Source organism: Eubalaena glacialis, chromosome 7 (genome assembly GCF_028564815.1).
Source record: "Eubalaena glacialis isolate mEubGla1 chromosome 7, mEubGla1.1.hap2.+ XY, whole genome shotgun sequence".
NCBI classification, from domain to species: Eukaryota; Metazoa; Chordata; class Mammalia; order Artiodactyla; family Balaenidae; genus Eubalaena; species Eubalaena glacialis.
Genome location: NC_083722.1, coordinates 19980643 through 20002064, shown reverse-complemented (window position 1 = coordinate 20002064; position 21422 = coordinate 19980643). Strand labels below are relative to the sequence as shown.

At 44.8% G+C, this 21422-nt stretch overlaps 1 protein-coding gene across 1 annotated transcript in view; it reads left to right on the top strand.

Annotated features, from left to right (window-relative positions):
• The window catches only part of RIPOR2 (RHO family interacting cell polarization regulator 2), an 84183-nt gene that overhangs the window by 42937 nt on the left and 19824 nt on the right, over positions 1–21422 (top strand). The window contains exons 7-14 of the mRNA XM_061194881.1: positions 414–563; positions 4022–4085; positions 9597–9640; positions 10979–11104; positions 11424–11572; positions 12920–13049; positions 13757–13903; positions 17477–18154. Of these exons, the coding sequence (XP_061050864.1) occupies positions 414–563; positions 4022–4085; positions 9597–9640; positions 10979–11104; positions 11424–11572; positions 12920–13049; positions 13757–13903; positions 17477–18154 (1488 nt within the window). The remainder of the gene's footprint in view (positions 1–413; positions 564–4021; positions 4086–9596; positions 9641–10978; positions 11105–11423; positions 11573–12919; positions 13050–13756; positions 13904–17476; positions 18155–21422) is intronic.

Here is a 21422-nt window from a genome sequence, read left to right as displayed (position 1 = left end):
TGAGTATCACCTTGTGACGCTCTCTTAAAATAAAGTGATAATAGCCCAGCGTAATGCAACGTCTTCACATTGGTTTGAAACTGCATACACTCTTCCAGTGTTCGTTCCTTATATAAAAGACTCCTGTCTTCATTATCTAAACCTTGTCTCACGCAGTCCACCAACGTTAAGTTCATTTTCATTTTGTGTCATTTGAAAAGAGAGCTCAGAGTAAAACCCGGTTTGAAATAGAAAATGGATCATGTGGCTAAAACAAAAATGATGGATCTGTCTAAAAGGATGGCACTTCTACAAGATTCTCCTTTTGAGGTCAGAAACATAAAGTATCTCAAGCACTTAACAATGGCCAATGTCACTTCCTTCAAGTGTGACAAATATTCATGTCCCTCGTGTTTCTGTTTTGATTCCGGCAGGTAGATGAACTCTATGAAGCTTATTGTATCCAAAGACGCCTCCAAGATGGTGCCAGCAAAATGAAGCAAGCCTTCGCAACGTCCCCTGCCAGCAAAGCTGCCCGGGAGAGCCTGTCAGAGATCAACCGGGGCTACAAAGAGTACACAGAGGTATGTGCCAACCTGCTCGGCTGCTGAACTCCACCTGGCCCAATCTGAATTGTCGATACCTGCTAAGAACCAGGGGAATGGCACCCTCAACCTCATTCTACTCTTTAGAGAGAGACGTTTTACTATTTGCCTGTCTTGCGTTTCCTTGAGGCCATCGGTGGAGCTGTTTAAAATGGCTCTCGGGTGGTTTTGTTGGTTGTATTTTTGTTTAGAGCCTTCTGTGGACTCCAGAGCATGTGACGTTCTGTTGTGAGCATCACCGGTCAGGCACTCACCTCCTAGTGCCTGGTAATAGGTTTGTTCATGGACGTGTAAATCCACAAGATTTTAGACACTGTGAAGCCATTCAGTGACCAAATCTTATACTTCTTTATGTGTATAGTCTCTGCACAAATAGACTACGAATGCATGTTAAAAATTTCAGCAAATGAATGTCATAAATGTCCTGGTATTGGTCATTGAAGTGCACTTACAAATTCTCTAGCGTACAATCTAGTCTAGCTTTATCCCTGCAAATTGAACAGACCTTGTGGTTAAGATGGCTGCCCTGGATATTGGGTTCACCCACCTCCTGCCTACGATAATTTTATTGTAAGAAATTTCCCTTCTATCTTAAAGGAGGCAAGATAAAGAACCATGAACAGAAGCATGCTTTCCTGCTTTCTGACTGTCTCTGGGGCCCAAACATATGACACAGGGAGGTCTTCACTCCTCCGGGGGTCACCCGAAACCAGTGCCTTTGATGAAATGACTGAATTATTAAAGCAGCACTTCTCACTCTCCCATGTGTCTGTGTTCAGAGATCCAATTTCATGAATGAAGTCATCGGCCTGATGAGGGTCTGCTGGACAATTCCCAGAGCTGAGCATCCGGTCTCAGCCCTGGGATGGGAGGGATGTCTTGGATGACTTGCCGCAGCATTGCTTCTTGTGTAACCCTCCAGCCCCGCCTCTTGTCTGAACCAAATTTGTCTTTTTTCATGGTCTAAAACAGGGCTTCTTCTTTCTCTCCATTTGGGAGAATGCTTTTTGAATGCATAAAATGAAACCCATAGGAATATAAAGGAAACAAATTATATTGAAATATAGTTATTTCAATATTGTCAGTACAGTGATCAAAATATTTTTAAAATCAAATGTGTGATATAGTACAAGACTGCTGCTTTATTAACTCGTCAAACTACAGGATTTAGCAGTGGCTCCAATAACGATTGCAATTTGAAAGTAATGAAAAATAGAAATGATTTCTCAAGGTACCTGCAACAATTGATGTGACATGAACATAGACGTGACTTTTATCAGGTCTAAGTCACAGGTACTAGTCATACGGCTGTGAGGTGTTTTCTACGTTCATGATGTATGGACGTATTAGATATCAGTTAGAGGTTAGTGGAAATAGCGATGTGACTTTCTTTTTTCCCCATCCAAGTTGATGGAGCACGGGTTAAGAATCTCTGGCTTCGAAGCAGCCCTAGTTCATGAGACCTCATTTCCACACATCTGTGAAATCGAAAGAGCAGTTGCCAATGACAGAGGCCGTTCAGAGTACACACGTAGGAGGACTGAGTGGCAGCCTGTGCCTGTCCCAGAACTTTTGTAGGTTGTTTCAGAAATACCCCCTGGTGGTCAAGCGCCAAGACATGGCATCATATTTCCTCACAAATTCAAAGATGTAGAGTGTAATTTCAGCAAGAGAAGAAAGAAGTCCAGGACTTCTGTAGCTTCCTACCTCACTTGACATCAAGTGGATTTGTATCTTCACATAACCACAAAAACCAGGATTTTATCACAAAGAGGGTTTAGGAATAGATGGTTCTGGGTGCCTTTGCAAGGGCAGCAATGTTCATCAATGGCTGCCTGGGTGAGACAGAAGGCAATTCTGACCATGGATGTCCTCAGCTGTTAAACTAGCTGCCCCCCAAGTTTTTCAAAGACACTGGTCGCAGTCCTGACATGCATGATAACATCGTTGATATATTTCTAGAAACAGTAATGCATTCCTTCCCAGAGACACCCAGTGCTCTGAGGAAGAAAATTGGTTTACAAAACTGAGACTTTGTTTTCAAAACTTTCCAGCTGCACAGAACTCAACCTCAGGAGCTTTCCCCAGCTTTGCTAAGCTACTTGAGGTACCAACATTTAAGAGTCAGAACCTCTAGCTTGCAAATCAATTCTGAAGTCCTTTGCAAACAAAATCCAAAGGGAAGCAGCCCCCCTGTCTGTGCTCACTGAGCTGCCCAGGCCATGCGTCCGAGCCCTTAGCCGAGATGGAGGAAGAAGCTTGCAGATGCTGACCTGGGGGGCAGGGGGGTGTGTGTGTGTGTGTGTATGTGTTTGTGTGTGTGTGCAGGGGGATGGGACGGGGACTTCTGGTTAGAACACCAGAGGTGGCATCGAAAGCTTAAACTGGCCATGCTGCAGAAGGGCCACAGCACTTTTGCTCTTGATTTCTGACTGCGATTGCTCTGTTTAGGTCCTCAGACACGGAGGAGGTAGGGTGCGGGTGGTTGGATATCTAACCACAGGCATAGGTGATGTGGCTCCTCTGCCTTTACTGTTCCTCAACATTAGAGTGAGGAGAGGACGCCTGTCAAACCCGAGAATCATTTTGAGGGCCTCAGGGCATGGCAGCAGGAACTCTGCCTCGTTCACTTTGAGTACAGCTGAGCTCCTGAGCTCTTTTTGCCCCAAATTCTTATTAAGAAAAATTTCAGCCCTTCAGAAAAGTCAAGCCTAGTATGTTGAACATCATATACCTTTATTTAGACTTACCAATTGGTAATGTTTTGCCATATTTGCTTTTCTTCTCTTGCATATGCTCGATTTTTTTTCCTTTTTTACTCAGTCACTTGATAGTAAATGGTAGATAACATGCCATTTCACCCCATAAATATTTTAGCACAGATCCTTTAATGATAACCTATGTAACATGTGTATCCCTTGCGTAACCACACACCATTATCACATCTAATAAAATTACCAGTCCTCCTATAGAATTATCTAATATCCTGTGCATTTTCAAATTTCCCTTATTTGGCCCAATGATGTCTTTTATAACTTTTAGTTTATTTACTTTCAAATCAGGATGGAATCAAAGTTAACACATTGCATTTGGTTGTTATGTCACTTTAATCTCTTTTATCTAGAATTTTTTTTCCCATAATTCTACTGCCTTTTTATAGAATCCAGGCCAGTTCTTTTAGAATCTCCCACATTCCGGATTTATCTGACTGTTTATGATATAACTTAACTTGGTCTTCTATGCTCTAAATTTCCGGTACACTAGAAGGCTTGCTTAGGCTTAGGTTAAACATTTTGTGACGATTTGCTACATAACGTGTAACTCATTGCAAACAGGTAAATGCCTCCCATTTGAGCAGTGGTTGTCCACTGCTGTGAGAACATCCTGTGCTTTGAAAGAAATGTAGCCCTAACGCTGGTCTCCTGTGCTCTTCTTAGAACATGTGCACCATTGAAGCAGAGCTGGAGAAGCAGCTGGGGGAGTTCTCCATCAAGATGAAAGGTATTCTTCCTCCTTTTTATAGAGAGTGGCGTGCCATCTCCGCCTAGCTCCTTGAAGTGTGACATCACACACTGTTTTTATTTTCCTTGCAAAGATATTGGGCCACTCTCTCTCAACCCTCCCCACTTATGTTAATTTATTGATGCTCCAGAACCTTCTCGTCCTGAGACTTGCCTACATACTTAAATATTTACTGTGACAGGATCTCAAACATACACAAACATGGAAGAATATTATAAGGAACTCCCATAGACCCATCACCTCCATTTAATAATTAGCAAGATTTTGCCACCTTTGTTTCATCTGTTTTCTTGTCTTTGTTTTTCCTTTGATGAAATAAAACCCAGATGTGGGAGTCTCTCCCTGTAGACTGTGATGTGCCTCTCTTAAAGAATAGGGACATCTTATGATAGGGACACAACAATGCCAAGTATTATCACTTCTAATAAAATGAATATGCCTTTGTTATGAATCCATTCCATTAGCAAGTGATCTGGTGGTCTCAAAAGTGAGTTATACAATTGTTCAAATCAGGATTCAGACGAGGTCCATGCATTATCATTGGTCATTAGATATCTCTTTTCAGTTTCCTTTCATCTAAAACAGGCCCCTCCTTGGTTTTTTTCCTACCATTGACTTGTCATGTTGAAGCTGTTGTCACTGTTGTCACTTTCAGCATGTTGTCACTGTTGTACAGAATGTCCCACTTTCTAGACTTGTCTGTCGGCTTCTTCGTGGTGTCATTTAGTTTGTTCCTTTATGCTCTACTTTCCTATAAACGACCTACCAACTTCTTTATTTTTAAAGTTTTTTAGTGTTAAACCCACATAGGACTGTGCATTTTCCTCTTTTTCCCGTTGCCTTTCTGGTGTTGACTCCAGGAAGTCCTACTCTGGAAGCACTGTTGATTTGTAGTGCAAGCATCTTCAGAACAAAAAGAAGCTCTAGCTGTAGAAAACGGAGCATCCTTCAGGTGTTGTCAGATTTACAACTCGGTGGCCAACAGGGCTTCAGATGAGCAGCCATCACAGCGAGTCCGTCTTCCTTCTGAGTTTGGGCCACTCACCCACTCACCGCAGGGAGAAGGGCTAGTTTGTGTGCCTTTCCTTTTCTGAGGTTTCTTAGCAGCTGGACCCCTGGGTTGCTAATGGGGATTTAATCACCCTCTTGTCTACTTTTTGCCATTAAGGGAGTAGAAAAGGGGCGCTTTTTTTTTAAGTGCTCGACAGGAGAGCTTCATTTTCCAATGAGTCACCTAACTCAGGAGGCAAAGTTTTCTGTCAAGTGTGATGCCCGTAGAGCTGCTCTGGTTGAGTGTACCTGCAATCAACATGACCTTGACCCTCAGCTGCCCACACGGCTGCGTTCTTCTCTCCAGCAGATCCCATAGTGAATCAGTCTGTTATTCAGTATGAAGTCTCAATACTTACTTTACTACTGAGGCGGGGCATCTGTGCTTTTTCAGTTTTTTAGGTCCATTCTCTTCACTGTGGGTCCTTACCCGAGTCCGTGGTTCTAAAACCACTCAGGCCCTGCCCCCATCTCAGTAAGTCAGGGCGGGGCCCTGGCACCAAGGAGCTCCACTGCTCTCTTCCCAGCATTCTCTCATTCTAAGGCAAGGGTTACAATGGGAAGCTGTCCTCTTCCCCGTTTCCCTCCCCCAAGATAGGTGGGCGGCACCCTTCGGGTATATTTTTCATCCTCAGGATGATTCCGTCAGCAGCCTGCTTCTGGAAAACCACTGCCCTGAGTCAGTGTTTAGCAGAAAACACTTCTCTCTCCTTCCCCTGACTCTCGGGCACCATCCATGCAGGCTAGCACAGTCTAGGGTCTTACAGCTGAGAGAAATTCCCATCACGCCATCTTCTCACTGTTAATACAAGCAGTACCGTATTTCCCCTATTTCTGACGCTCACTATTATCAAACTCACCAATTTGGGGTGGGTTGGTGATTTCCCCATTTTGTTGATGGGGAGCGGGTTTAAGTGACTTGTCCCAGAAGTCACACAGTACGTTGGAGTCAAACTTGAAACTGAATTCCAGAGCTCGTGGCTCCTAGTGCATTCCCGTCCCCCAGCCCCATATGAAGAGGGAAGTTCTAACAAATATGAGCAGATTATAAACTATTGCTCAAAAAATGTTCTCTTCTATGGGACGGTAGTCTTCCACCCAGCACACAGGCACCCAGGAGTGGGTGGGAGGAAAGGGACACCCACCCACCAGACCTGGACCTCAGGCCTGAGGGTCAGTGAGGATGCTCTGGGGGCCCTGCCATCCACCGGGGGGCCTGGCTGCCCAGCTAAAGAACAGCTCTGGTCATCATGACGGACGGGCTCGACTTTCCGCAGCTCCCGCTCTTCCATCTCTACCCTCAACGTTGTTCTCTCTTTCCTGCCCGACGGGCTTCCCTGGCTTCTATCTGGGTTCAGGGTTTCTCCCGGGGCAGGGGGGGGTCACTCAAACCTGCAAGTGGTCCTCCTTTTTCATTATTGATTTATCTCACTTCCACTTTCCTAATCTAACATGAAAACTTGAACTATTTCTATGAAGGCTTTCAAGGGTAACGCCCCCGTGGAAATCTTCCTCTCTGTTGATAAAAGGAAGCCCCTCACGCTGCCAAGAAATCTTGCATCTTTGCAGTTAGCTACTTTCTTATCTGTTATTCATTCTGGTAAAAAAAACAACAAAAAAATTACCACCCCTAACATACATAGTGACATGAACTGAGGATCTTTCATAATATTCTCAGACATGGTAAGCCAACTTCCTCCTGCCACACCCTTCCCCAACACACAGACAGCAATCATTCTGTGGGGTTTTGGAGGGGTGGTGTAAGTGATGGTGGTAAAGACAACTGAACAAGTGCTCGCTGAGCCCCTGCTGTTGGCCAGGCTCTTGGCTGCATCCTAGTGAATGGTCTCTGGCCTTGACTTCCACACAGTCTACCGGAGACAATGGTTGCATGAGCCAGTCTAATCGAATTCCATGGAATAAATGATCTACTGGATCAATAATGTGGCCAATTGCTTCGATGCCTGGGGGGTGGGGGGGAGGGGCGGGAGGGGGCGGAAAAGGTGCCACCCACCTATCTTGGGGGAGGGAAATGGGGAAGAGGAAGGCTTTCCCGCTGTAACCTTTGCATTAGAATGAGAGGACCCTGGGAAGAGAGTTGTGGAACTCCTTGATGCCAGATTTTGAAGAGGGTCCAATGCCAGGCTAAAGAGGGAGCACTAGACCCATCCACCAATTTGCAGATGGAAAGATGTGGTCTGTTACAGAAAAACTACTTCTTCTCCAAGTATTACCTACTTCATATTAAGTTCCAGGCAGTGTGTATATCCAAAAGTCTGTGTTGGCACCTGCAGCTTTTAGGGCAGGTCCGGCCTTGGGAGAGGGATCATCTACCAGGGAGCTAGTAAATCTGCATTATTTATGCCTGGTCAGTAAATCAGTCAGTCCTGTAATGGGAGCGCCTATCTATTCAGCTGTCTGGCTGTTTTCCTTGGAGTAGAAAGTGTCACTTCCTTAGCTTCAGACTCGCTCCCCCCCCAGTGCTAAAACTGTCATGAATATCCAACCAGCCTTTTCTCTGTGTATATGCTGCCTGCCAACATGTGTGATCTTTTTTATCTTTGGAAAGGAAGATCCTCACAGAACTAGAACAAAAGGCGGCACATTCTTCTGGCAGAATGGTCCCTGAGCAAAAGAAGGACAGGGCGGGCGGCTGCAGACTGTAGCATCTGGGCCTTCCGAACGAGGTCATGGAAGAGCTGTTTTATCAGTAATAGGTGTTTACAGTAAAACATCCACAAGGTGCAGGAAGATGCAGCATGCAGACAAGTCCCCTCGCGCCCTCCACCTCCCCATGCTCATTCCTGCATGCTAACCCCCATGATGGTTTTTGGAGTGGCCGTAATGAAAGCTTTGTAGACAGTGCAGCAGTAATCCCCAAACTGCTTAGAAAACATGAAGCTTTCCCCAACTGAAAATCCCAAAAGGCCTCAGACCAGAGTCTGAAAGAAACCTGGCCAGTTTTAAAAGACACAAGGCGGTAACTCTAACTGACCCACTGTTAGTTTCAATTCTGCAATCAGTACCATGAGTGGCTTACATTAGCAGGTAGGACTTGAAGAATCACGGCACAGCCCCAGGCCTATTTTTGCCTGTCTACTGCCCCGTGCCATGTTATGGTTACAATTAGAGTATCAAGAGTGATACCGCCTCAAGCGTTTCCAAAACATTTTGCTTTAATAACATGAGCTGAGAAGCTCAAAAACAACACTACCAAGTAGCTTTCTCCCATCTGGATCAGTTCTTCCAATATGAAATTTCTAGTGATTTTGAAAGGAAAAAATAAAAGTAAAAACCCTCAAAGGATTTTCCCCTTTACTCTCCTTTATCCAGCACTGATATCAGATCAGTTTTTTCGGTTTTTTGTTTTGTTTTTTAACCAGGCTTCCATTGTAATTGCATAGGTATGTAAATAGGCAGTAGATAAATCCTGAATATTCTGCAGAGGTTTTTTTTGGTTTCTTTTTTTTTAAACATCTTTATTGGAGTATAATTGCTTTACAATGGTGTGTTAGTTTCTGCTTTATAACAAAGTGAATCAGCTATACATATACAAATATCCCCATATCTCCTCCCTCTTGTGTCTCCCTCCCACCCTCCCTATCCCACCCATCTAGGTGGTCACAAAGCACCGAGCTGATCTCCCTGTGCTATGCGGCTGCTTCCCACTAGCTATTTTACATTTGGTAGTGTACATACGTCCATGCTACTCTCTCACGTCGTCCCAGCCTACCCTTCCCCCTCCCCGTGTCCTCAAGTCCATACTCTACGTCTTCTGCAGAGGTTTTTAAAGAGTGTTTAGGACTTTATTAGAATTGGTATATCCAGCCAATTGTGATTTATAAAGATCAGTCGATTGTGCTTTTTTTCAGAAGTATTAAAAACAAAAGACTAATCCTCCAGAAAATTATTAGTGAAAATTGGCTTGTTTAATTCTGCTCTTATTTCAGTAAATCTTTTAAGAGGCTTGTTATGTTCTACTTGTTAGTGGAAACTGGTCCTCAATGGACCGGCTCCGTGGATGGAGAGGTGTGACGAACTGGTGAGTTGCTGCCATCTACTGACAGAGAGTGGTAACCGCAGGTGCCTTTTTAGGCCTCCCTGGACCTTCTCTATCATCTTAACCCTGGCATAGCCCGTGAGACAGGTGGAAAGCAGATTCATGTGTCCCACAGTCTCACAACTTAACGGGGCTCTTCCTAGAAAGAACAGTCTTCTCTGCCCCAGAGAGCACCTCTCCCATCACCCCAGCAAGGAATATCCTCTCTTGCTGTGATAGATGGAATTCCCAACAGTAGCTGTGCCCACAGTCGTTCCCCAGAAACTATTATATGAGTTTTCACAAAGGCCTGACACTTTGAGTTTTGTAAGTGTGCCAGTGTGGGTTTATAAAGAGGGGAAATAAATTCTGCACCTCTGATCCCAATTGCTTGCTTACAGGTCTGGCTGGTTTTGCTCGCCTCTGTCCTGGAGATCAATATGAAGTAAGTGTGGTGTCGGTCTGGGTGTTGGACTTGAGAGGCAGGAGTCAGCTGTCATTATTTTGCTTCTTCAACTTTTTTTTTACATTTTTTTATTTTGAAAAAGAAATTTGGGCCAGTAAATAATTTTGGAGATTAGTGTAAGACCTCCCATATACGGGTCACCTAGACACCAATTTTTAACATTATGTCACATTTGCTTTATTATTATTAATACTATTATTGTTGTTGTTATTTTGCTGAACCATTTTAGATTAATGCACAGATATCATGACCCTTCACCCCTAAATTATTTTCCTGAGGGAATTTCCTGGCGGTCCGGTGGTTAGGACTTGGCACTTTCACTGCCTTGGTCCAGGTTCAGTCCCTGGTTGGGGAAATAAGATCCTGCAAGCCACGTGGCACAGCCAAAAAAAAACTATTTTCCGGAATGTGGAAAGACATTCTCTTATATAAACGTTGTACAATTCTCTACACCAAAAAACTTAGCACTGGCCCTTTAGCTAATGTCATTTGATGTACAATCTATATTCATGTTTTTCCAAGTGTCCCAATATTGTACTTGATAGCAGTTTTTTCTTCCTGTTGCAAGATCCAATCCAGGATTATGACTACTCAAAAGTATCATGATTGAAGAATAATAGAATCTAGATCTTTCTTTATAAAAATATACTCCATAAAGGTAAAAAAGCTTTTTATCTTTTCCCTCTTCAGAAGGGAACTTACATAATGATTTCATCTAACTATCTCCTCCAAAACCTTCTATAATCATTCATCTTGGCCGGGGGTGGTGAGGGGGAATGTGTCTTCCTCTAAGCAGTAAAGTTGTCTGACTGAGGAGAAACTGCACACCCTCTCCCCAGAGTGTGTCAGATTTCAAAATCCTTGTCCAGATCTGTCTCCCTTATCCAAAAGGAGGATGCCCTATTTCTTGCTTCTGGCCACGAAGTAGCTTTTAGCTGATGGTTCCTTGTCTTTCTAAAGGAGCTAGGGAGTATGGAGAGTTAATCCAGTGGTTGTTCTACTGAAGTAGAACTAACGAGAGAAAGAGCTGAGCCAAAGGGCACGATGCAGTGACATTTCTCTAAAGAAAGCCCTTCACACCCTCTATCCTAGAGAAGCAGAACTTACCCCCCTTTGAAAGTCTTTCCCTGCTGGTGCTCTGCACCACGCCCCCTGCCAGGGAATCTGGAAGAAGCGACAGTCAGGGGGTGTCAGGAGGACACTGGAGAAGGGAAGGAGCAGTAGCTGCTGTATTTACTCGCCTTTTTCATCCTGGTGTTTGGTGGGAAGGCAGGTGAGGGCAGTGGAACCTGAGGGCCCTTTGGTGTCTTTCCCCAGATTTTCATGAAGTATGGCCGACAGAGGTGGAAACTGAAAGGCAGAATAGAAGTAAATGGCAAACAGACCTGGGATGGAGAAGAAATGGTGTTCCTGCCCCTGATCGTTGGATTAATTTCCATCAAGGTACAATATCGTCCTTGCCGTTTGTTGTCTTTGCTGGTGCCACGGCTGGATGGTCCATCGTGGAGACCTGTGCCCGTGACTTCTGCCTGCTGCCCCTCCAGCCCACAGACCTCTGTATGTAGTACAAGTACATCAGAAGACCTGCCCTCGTGTCAGAGCGGGCAATGGAAATGTGAGATGGGCTTGGGAAACATCCACCTCTGATTTCAGATATGATTCTGAAATGCCTGCCCTGGCCAAGAAAAACAAAGGAAGGAGTAACCTGCCTTCATCCTCTGCTCTCCTGTAAGGCCTTTCTTACCTCTCCCTCTCTCACCAGGTCACAGAACTCAAAGGGCTAGCAACTCATCTCCTGGTCGGCAGCGTGACCTGCGAGACCAAAGAGCTGTTTGCAGCCCGACCTCAGGTGGTGGCTGTGGACATCAATGACCTTGGCACCATCAAACTCAACCTGGAAATCACCTGGTAGTAAGTTGCCCTTTTCAATATCATCATGATAGAAACAAGTGCTGTAGGCTCGTGCTGTCCCAAGGGTGGCGTGTGGACCATCAAAATCACTGGGGAGCTTGGTACGAAAGCGGAGTCTCAGGCCCCACCCCAGACTCGCTGTGTCAGAATCTCTCAGGGCCCAGGAATCTCTTTAATAAGCTGGGTGACGTTCACACATGTTAAAGGAGAACCCTCTGCCATATCACTACTCTCCTCTTCAACTTCCTGTTTTTAAATATTTTATTCTGTCTCCTCCTCTCCTTCTCAACTTTTAGATGTGTATAAAGAAGTATATCTCTCACGTCCACTAATTTGAAAGAAAATAACTCTCCAGTATGAGATATTTTATCCACAGAAAGATCCTGATTCTCGCTATGGTGTTTTAATTGCTTAGCCCTCTTTATCTCAGATACCTTATACTGCTTTGGAAATTTCTGGATATCCTTGGTCTCTCCACACTCTATATACTGAAACAGAATATTTCCAAAGGGCCAGAGATACCTTTTGTCAAAGCAGGGAACTTAAAAGTGGCTTTCTGAAGTCACCCCGTGAGAAAGGTCACGATAAGCTATTAAATACTGGTTGCTCACAACATTTGATCTTATGCCCCTGGTATATTACCAAGTAACTAGGACATGTTCAGTATTAATGTTTGGGGCCACCTTTACAATATCGAGGGCCAGGCATGGAAGCAGCAAAGACATGTTGCCTTGTTATTGGAACAGTGTCCACAGCTTTTGCCCAGCCCATCTCTCCTCGTAACTTGTAATGATTGACGTCTCAAATGCAAGATCAGTGCTTCTGCTGGAGGAACACATGGCATGCTGATAAATGGCATCATTGTGAACAGACTGTTATCCTCTCAATCACACAACAGGCTCTGGGTCAACTGAAAGGAATAGGAGAGTTTTCTTTAGAACCGAACAATAATCTGTTGCTCTCTTGTATCATTAAAGTGTCTGCCCTTGCAAAGCTCCCGGAATTTTTACAGACTTCTTCAACATCTCGTGTTGGGACAAACATTAATACGTTTGTGTCTCTAATACGAATGAGGAAGCAAATTTATCTGGTATGCAGGTGTGCACATAAATTGTGCTTAAAGCTGTGATGATAATCTGGGGTCCCTTGGGTGAGTCTAGACCCCGTTTTCTGCTCCACTTTTTTTTATCTTGGTTTGTTTGCTGACAGACCAATTTGGCCAAAACCAGGCCAGTTCCCACTGGTTTGAGTTTACGTTAGTATAATGAGGTGCTTTCTTGGCCTGCAGACTGGTGATTATAGGTGACTTTAACAAACGCGCGTTCATGGGCACCTGTTGTTTTGCAGTCCGTTTGACGTGGAGGACATGACCCCATCCTCAGGCGCTGGGAACAAGGCAGCCGCCCTCCAGAGAAGAATGTCCATGTACAGCCAGGGCACCCCGGAAACGCCCACCTTCAAAGACCACTCCTTCTTTGTAAGTTCAGTGTGATTTCTGGAGGAGAAATGATGAGCCTGAGGCAGTGCTTGCACCCAGGGTTTGAAATGCTTAATATACGGTGTTAGGGAGTCTCTGTAATTCCTAATGCAGTCGTCCCTCAATATCCGAGAAGGATTGGTTCCGAGAACCCCCCTTTGATACCAAAATCCTAGGATGCTCAAGTCTCTTACGTTGAATGGCATAGTGTTTGCACATAACCTATGCACATCCTCCCGGATACTTTAGATCATCTCTAGATTACTTATAATACCTAATGCAATGTAAATGCTGTGTAAATAGTTACCAGCAAATTGGCAAATTCAAGTTTTGCTTTTTTGGAACTCTCTGGAATTTTTTTTTCATGGAGGCATAACCCTTGGATACGGAGGGCTGACTGTAATGTCATCTTCAAGTTCACCCTAAGCACGTGGTGACTAAGGAAAGCACATTCCGAGGTGTCTGTGGCCACCCGCGCACAGGTGGTAAACCTCCTCTGGCTCTCCTCTCCTCTCCCCCCACTTAACCTGTTGCTTTGGTAAACACATGTAGACTTTTCTGCACATTCTCTAAGATCAGACTTTTAAAGAAGTGGGTGTAAATAATGGCCTCCTTGTTTTAATCAGAAATGCTTGCTAAAAAGCTGACAAAAACATGGTAACCTGCTGCTTTCCACTAACTCCCCCATTTTGCTTTGACTTCTGAAGAGATGGTTGCATCCTTCACCAGACAAGCCAAGGCTGTCTGTCTTGAGTGCCTTGCAAGACTCTTTCTTTGCCAAGCTGCACCGCAGCCGCTCTTTCAGTGACCTGCCCTCCCTCAGGCTGAGACCCAAGGCCGTGCTAGAGTTTTATGTGAGTGTGTGTGGCCCACCTGGGTGTGACGTGCTTGCTTTAGGGGGCTTGTGGCATGTGGGCTTTGGCATGGCTCTTGTTTTATCTTCTCTCTCTCGCTCATTGGCTAACGGTTACAGGCCTCCTGTCCCCGGGTGGGAAATTTGGGCATGCATGCACCTTTGTGAGAGAGGCCGTTTGTCCTTCCCTGCTCATGTTCTCCGCTTTTGTGCTGTGACTTTTCTGCGCTGTGGCAAAGATATCCATGGTAACAATATTGTCATTAAAAAAAAAATACAGTTGCACTCAAGGTCAAAGAAGATTTTCGTTCACAAGTTAAGCTAATGTATCACTAATAGCAATCTTTACAGTTGTAGCCTTCAAAACCTGGCATTGGATTTAAACCAATTTTCCTAGAACTATTTTTATTGAAAGAGGTTCTTAGCCTTAATTTATTGTATTGTTTGCTAGTTTTATACTATCAAAGTAAAAGAAACTCTTTAATTTGCAATCAGGAATGTAATAGGTAACCTACATTATATGTGTTATCCATTATGTCACAAGAGAATACGCATACACATATGTACATACATACCTGGAATGTTCTGCTGTTTACAGACATATAAAAGTAATCTTTGAATGTCCAGAGAGGAAAGGGTTAAAGGTCTTCTGGTTAATAATAATAATAATTGTTATACTCGTATAAAGATGTTAAAAAAAAAAAAGAGTGCAGCTCTAGACTAACTGGCAAGCCTAAATTAGTGGAGAGACTGATTATAGAGGAGTTTGAAATAGATTTTTTTAAATCACTTTCAAGTACCTACTCTGCATGCTCAAATGAGGTAAAAGAATGTTGCATTAGTAAGATATCTTTTAAAATATACTTTAAATAACACTTAAGAATAGATTTATTTTTCTTTCTAAATGACTACTTGAAACGCGTTTTTTATTTTTCTTCCAAAAAAATAAATAAACCATCAAAAAATAATAATAATAATAATTGCATCTTATTCATTGGATTAAAAAACACAGGTGAAGTGGACCAGGCTAAACTCTAGTGGAGTTTCCACGGAAAATGGGAAGACTACATGGGAAAGATATGTACGTGCCAGAGAAGAGTAGAGCTGATGCAGTAACTGTCAATGTCATGTGTATATTCATGCTCATACGCTGCAAGTTGGAGGGTGTAGAGATGGTTAGTAGAGGTTTTAATTGCATCATGTAAACAAGAGCAAGATTAGAAAAGAATGTGATGGCTTCCTATAGCCTTTTGGATAAACGCAAACTCCTCGGAGCAGCCGTTCCATTCCGGCCCAGTTTTCCAGGCCCACCTCTTGTCTCTCCAGGCTTCATTCTCTGCCTGACTGCCCCCCGCCGACCCCGAACCCCCCTCAGTGTCCTCCAAATGCACCCTCCCTCTCAAGAGCTCCCACAGACTGTTGTTCCTTCTAGGACGCACTTCCTCCTCCTTCTGCCCTTCTTCTCCGCATTTTCCAGGGCTGAGTTCCCGACCCTCTCTCTCCTGGGCAGCCACCACCCCCCTACCGGGGCTCCTACCACCCTGCAGCATCCCTACATCACCCCTCAGTTACAGCACGCCTTCCCCGTGTGCCCGTTTATAGGCTCGCCCTCTCGGCAGGCTGTACGTCCCCTTCAGCAGGGCATCTCAGTCTAACTGGATATTTGCCACTTAAGTACATGCAAATTGGGTTTGGGAATGTGAGACTTGAGAGAAATGGCTGAAGAGGAGTTTGGAATTTAAATAAGAATCGTGACCACCAGGCCCCCTCCTTACTTAGCCAGCGCCTCCCCCCTCCCTCAGAGCTGCTCGGAATGTGTGTTCTGAAGGTGAGCTGAGGCTGGGCAGGAGCGCTCAGAGGACCCAGGGCTTCTGTGAGATCCCCAGGGGACCCCACGGAGGAAGTGCAGGTAGCAGGACTCAGCCTTCCCCCATCCCTCCCCAGAAGCTTCCTTTTTTCTCTGTCCTGGAGGCATAAAGCGTGTTTGGGGGGAAAAGGGGGGTGCAGATACAGGAGGAAGGAAACTGAAGTAAAGGAGGCCGGAAGTAGTGAGTCGCACGGGGACCCACCCCCTCCCCGTCCCCTCCCGAGGACGGTCCCTGGAACTCCCTCCCCCCCCCCCGACCCCGCCCCCCCCCCCGGGACTCTGGGGAGCACAGTTAAATAATCACTAATCCAGGAAAACATTCTCACTTTTCGAGGCAAAGAAACTGAGCCTGCAGAGGTTACTTGAGTGCCCCAGTGACACATCCTTTTACTCATCCTGTGGTTAAAGTAAAAAACCTTCCAACCAGACGAAAATGCAGAGTTTGAGTTGAAACTGCATGTATTGGGAGCTGGTGGCCCAGATCCAGCAGTGATGGGACCATGGACGCTGCTGGAGGAGGATGGGGAGCCTCTGTCTGCTCCCCATTTCACTTGCTGTAACATTTTTGTTTCCTGGGCTAACTCCCAGCACTATCGTGATCATTCGTTGTTTTATTTATTTTTTATTATTATTATTATTTTTTGGCTGCACCACGCGGCATGTGGGATCTCAGTTCCCCTACCAAGGATCGTGGAGCCCACGCCCCCTGCAGTGGAAGTGCGGAGTCCTAACCGCTGGACTGCCAGGGAGTTCCCTCATTGTTTTAGATATAATTAAAATAGGTACTTACCTTTACTTAAACAATCAATTCTGGAATCCAAGAGAGAGTATTCATTTTGAAGGAGTTGATCTCAAATAACTGAAAAACTTTCCCCACAGAACAACATTTAGCACTTCGCCAAGACCACAGTGTCAGGAAAGGTGACTTAGAAATTGCTTTAACGCCTGCATAAACAAATTATCTTGGTTACCTGGATATTTCTGACCTCTGTCTTCTGAGTTCTGCTTCACGGATCACAGAGTCTGGGGCTGCCTGACAGAGCACTTGGGATTTCTAGACACCCTGGGAGCTCTGGGGTTTGCAGCCCTGGAAGATAGTTTATCAGTCTTTTTCTCCTCTTTTTATAGAAGCTCTGCGAATGTATTTCTGGTCTTGAATTGTTTGTGGCATGGTTACTGAATTAATAAAACTTTTTCCAGGGCTTGGGATTTGTGGGTAGAGATTTTCAAAAAATAATTTATGAGAACTGAAGCAGAACAAAGCATCACATCTTTTGAGTGAAATAGCAAGAATGTTGTAAAGTCTTTTAAGATCGATGCCAAAAAACAAACAAACAAAAAAATCAAAACAAACCAAAAAAACGGTGGTGCTGTTCTTAACTATGGCTGCCAAATATTGTGAGATCCTGGGATTTGGGAAACAAGCACTGCTCCCCTGCCTCCAACCTCTTCTTTTGAAAAATGTCAAACCTGAGAAGAGTGCAATGAACTTTCACCTAGATTCAACAATGCTAATAGAGTTTTTAAAGGCTTGTTTTCTTTTGCCACACATGTGCCTGCGCACACACACAAAATCAACAATACAATGTTAATATCATGAAAGGTCTGTTTTTTAAATTTTAATTGTCTTACATTTTGTCTGGAAATGAACCATGCCAAACGCATCACTTGTATTTAAAACCATAATGATTTGCCTTTTATCCGCAGTCGAATCTACCTGATGACATCTTTGAAAATGGGAAGGCAGCTGCGGAGAAAATGCCACTGTCCCTCAGCTTCAGTGACCTGCCCAATGGGGACTGCGCCCCCTCCCGCAGCCCAGCCGGCTCTCTCCCCAGCGCGTGCTCGGCAAATCCAGAAATCACCATCACCCCCGCAGAGCTGAACCGCGGCAGCCCCTCCTCCCAGAACGAGGGCCTGGATGACTCCAGCTCGGCCTCTTCCAAGAGCTCCTTGGGAGAAGGCTCAGAGCCCAGGCCCCACCGGGAGGAAGAGACCGAGGGGCCCGGGAAACCCGAGGCCTGCAGAGCATCCGCGGGTGCCCCGACGGAGCGCCTATTCCTGGAGAAGGGTGTCGCAGAGGCCCTTCTGCAAGAGTCTGACGAGGCCTCTGAACTCAAGCCCGTGGAACTGGACACTTTTGAAGGAAACATCACGAAGCAGCTGGTCAAGAGGCTCACCTCGTCAGAGGTGCCGGCGGCCACTGAGAGGCTGCTCTCTGAGGGCTCTGTCAGTGGAGAGTCCGAAGGCTGTAGATCCTTCCTAGATGGAAGCTTAGAGGATGCCTTTAATGGGCTTTTCCTTGCATTAGAACCACATAAAGAGCAATATAAAGAGTTTCAGGATCTGAACCAAGAAGTCATGCACTTGGATGATATTCTAAAAGTAAGTACATTTTTAGGGAAATTGGATTAGGTCTGGAGACAGGTATCTTCAGCCAACATTCTATTTAAAATAGCCTATCTATTTTTTTTTTTTTTATCCTGCCCCATCACAGGATCAGTAGATAATCATCACGTAAATGGCATTGATTTTTAATACTAGTAGCATATATTAATTTTTATTTTCCTGACAACTGATCAACTTAAGGAAAATGATTAGGAGTTAAATTAACAGCTCTAGAGAACGTCTAAATTCCCTCAGTCCCTAAGTTCATCATTCAGATCCCAAATGTGAAATGGTGACCTTTTGAGCATCATAATCTCATTGAGATGTTACTGGAAAGGGTACCTCTCTGAGTATCAGGGAAGCAGGAAAGCCCTCCCATGGTTGAAGACAGAGTTAGGCGGTACAGATGTGAGAGCCACGGGCATCTCTCCCCCGCCCAGGGCACCACCTCCTGGAGGATTTACTTCTCTGCAATTGGCCCAAATTGGTGAGTCGGAACCCCAGATAATCATCCACGAATAATGTAGAAGCCAGAGAACCCTGACTCCACCAGAGTTATCTTCCTCTCTCCTGTTCCTAATCAGACCGCTCAGGATAGACATGGGAAGATAGGAGTGAGGGGGTGATTTCCTCTTAGGCAGGAGGTCCTAGCAATGAGATCGCTAATGCTACCCCAGAATGTATCTGTCTCCACTTGGCATACAGATGAAATTTTTAAAAACAAGACACAAGAAGACAGAACTGGAATTTTTGTCCCGAATCCCACTGCCACTTCTTGTATTCTTTGCTTTGCCGCTCTGATTTATAGTGCCATAGAGAAGAGAACTCGGATCTTTTCTCTTGAAAGAGCAGTTCTTTGGGAACCTGTTCTATAAAATAAGCTTGAAAATATGGTGGCAGGGGCAAGTCAACCCATAGCAGGCTGTTGCATCCCTTGGCGTGACAGTTTTAAAATGTGGCCTTCCCCGTGGCATCTGGAACAACCTTCCCAAGGCTTTTCTCACAGTCTCGGTCACGCTGACCTAGGTCTGGAGGGGATATCTGCCCAGGGCAGATAATAATTCATGCTCTGACTCCCCACATCCTCTAATGCTCATGACAGATTGATTCAGCTGTAGGTATAGCCTCCGAGCAGTAGGGATGGGCATTCTGAATCTGCTTCCTGTAAAACATAACTCAAAAGCATCCGCTCAGGGCTCATGCATGGAGGCTGTTTGTCCAGTACTGCAGTGAAAACATCTTTCATCCCCTCAACAAGCTCATGTCAGCACAGTTGACCAGCTTTTGCTTACTGGGCAAAAAGTTGTTAAATGTAAAGAGCTAAGACACAATTGATCCACCTAAAGTAAATGCCTCAAATGTCTAGATGCCCCCATTTCCAGGCATTTGGGGTGCTGATCTGTAGCTCAATCCACCAGGAAGCACTAAGCAAGTCATCTATTAGTCTTATAAAAACCTGGTGGCTATAGGTTTCTTTCCAGAGTATTATTTCAATCTGCTGTTGTTCCAAAACTATCCCGCTACTAAAATCCTTAACTGGGGCTTCCCTGGTGGCGCAGTGGTTGAGAATCTGCCTGCTAATGCAGGGGACACGGGTTCGAGCCCTGGTCTGGGAAGATCCCATATGCCGCGGAGCAACTGGGCCCGTGAGCCACAGCTGCTGAGCCTGCGCGTCTGGAGCCTGTGCCCCGCAACGGGAGGGGCCGCGATAGTGAAAGGCCCGCGCACCGCGATGAAGAGTGGCCCCCGCTTGCCACAACTAGAGAAAGCCCTCGCACAGAAACAAAGACCCAACACAGCCAAAAATAAATAAATAAATAAAGTAGCTATTAATTAAAAAAAAAAAAAAAAATTAAAATCCTTAACTGCCCCTTTCTTTATTTTGATCAATATTTAAACACATCCATACTGTGCAAGATCAGTTTCTGCAATCTAGCTTAGGGAAGAAGACCCTAGAAGTGGGTCGAGTCGGGACTGGCTCCTCCTCTCTCTCTGAGGTGGAAAACGGCATTAGAGTTGAGGTCTGGGGTAAGTGGCTTTGTCTCCAGCCAGGATTAAAGCATCCGCTGGACAAAGCTTTCTCTTTTTTCCCTCCTTCACATTCCTAGGATGCTAAACACCTTGAGGATGAGAAACTAAATGATGCTGCCTCTTGGACGGAGATCACTGAGGGCGAATGAAACAACTCTGATTTAAAAGACTGAAAGACGGTTTCCTATATGCTTTGTCTTGAGTGTCAGAGGCTCAGACCCCTGCAAGGCCCTACCGACCTTGTGTAATGAAGTCAGCAGGGAGTGCCACCTAACTGGATGGAGAACATTTAGTTCTTCTTACTTGCAGAATTTGTCCCATTCAGTAGCCCCCAGCATCCTCTTGGCTATTTGGAAGAACTTCTCTCCATCTCTGTGCCCATAGCAACTGGCATTACCCTGTTTGTAATGTTTCTGCTTAATATCCAGCAATGTAGAATTCTCCAGACCATAGAATGGGTTTGCTCACGTAATTCCAGGGCCCAGTCAGGGAAGAAATGGAACTTGTTCCTTCAAAGAGCTGTAGAGGAAGCACGGCTACTCCTTGTCATGCCCACGCCATTTATTTTCTCCTCGATGCTCAAAGAAAAATTACATGCTGTGAATGTAAAATTAATATTTAAGTGTACTTACCTAGGGAGTGTGGATTAGGTGAATTCGAGTAGTTTTCTGTTTCTGGGATTTGTTTTGTGAATCCTGTAGAACAGGTGCCTTAGGTAGCTCACCCCTGTCTCAGGACACTAAACATGTTGCCACTTGGAATGAGAGATTGGTTAGTAGTTGGCATTGACTGTGACTCTTTAGATTTGTCTGCCAGTTGAATTTTATTTGGGGTTGAGCACCAGGCGGAGAGAGTAGAGCAGTTTTATTTCCCAAAGCCTTCTGATTGTAATATTTTTTAAACTGTTTATTATAAAAATTTCAAACAGAGGTAGAAAGAATCAGATAATGGACCCTGATGTGCCCATCCCCCAGCCTCCACAGTGCTCAATTCATAGCCAGTCTTGTGTCTATTCTTCTACCTGCTTCCTTCCCTCTGGATTGTTTTGGAACAAATCCCAGATATTGTGTCATTTTATCCACGGTTGTACTTTCTTTTAATAAGAAGATTTTAAATGAATTTTTTAATGCCAACAAAAAAAAATAAAAGCTTGAAAAAAAGAAAGTGTCACATCTCCCGCTGGGTGTCTTTGTTGTGTTTCTCCTTCCGAATATGTTGATATTCTCCTTGGTAC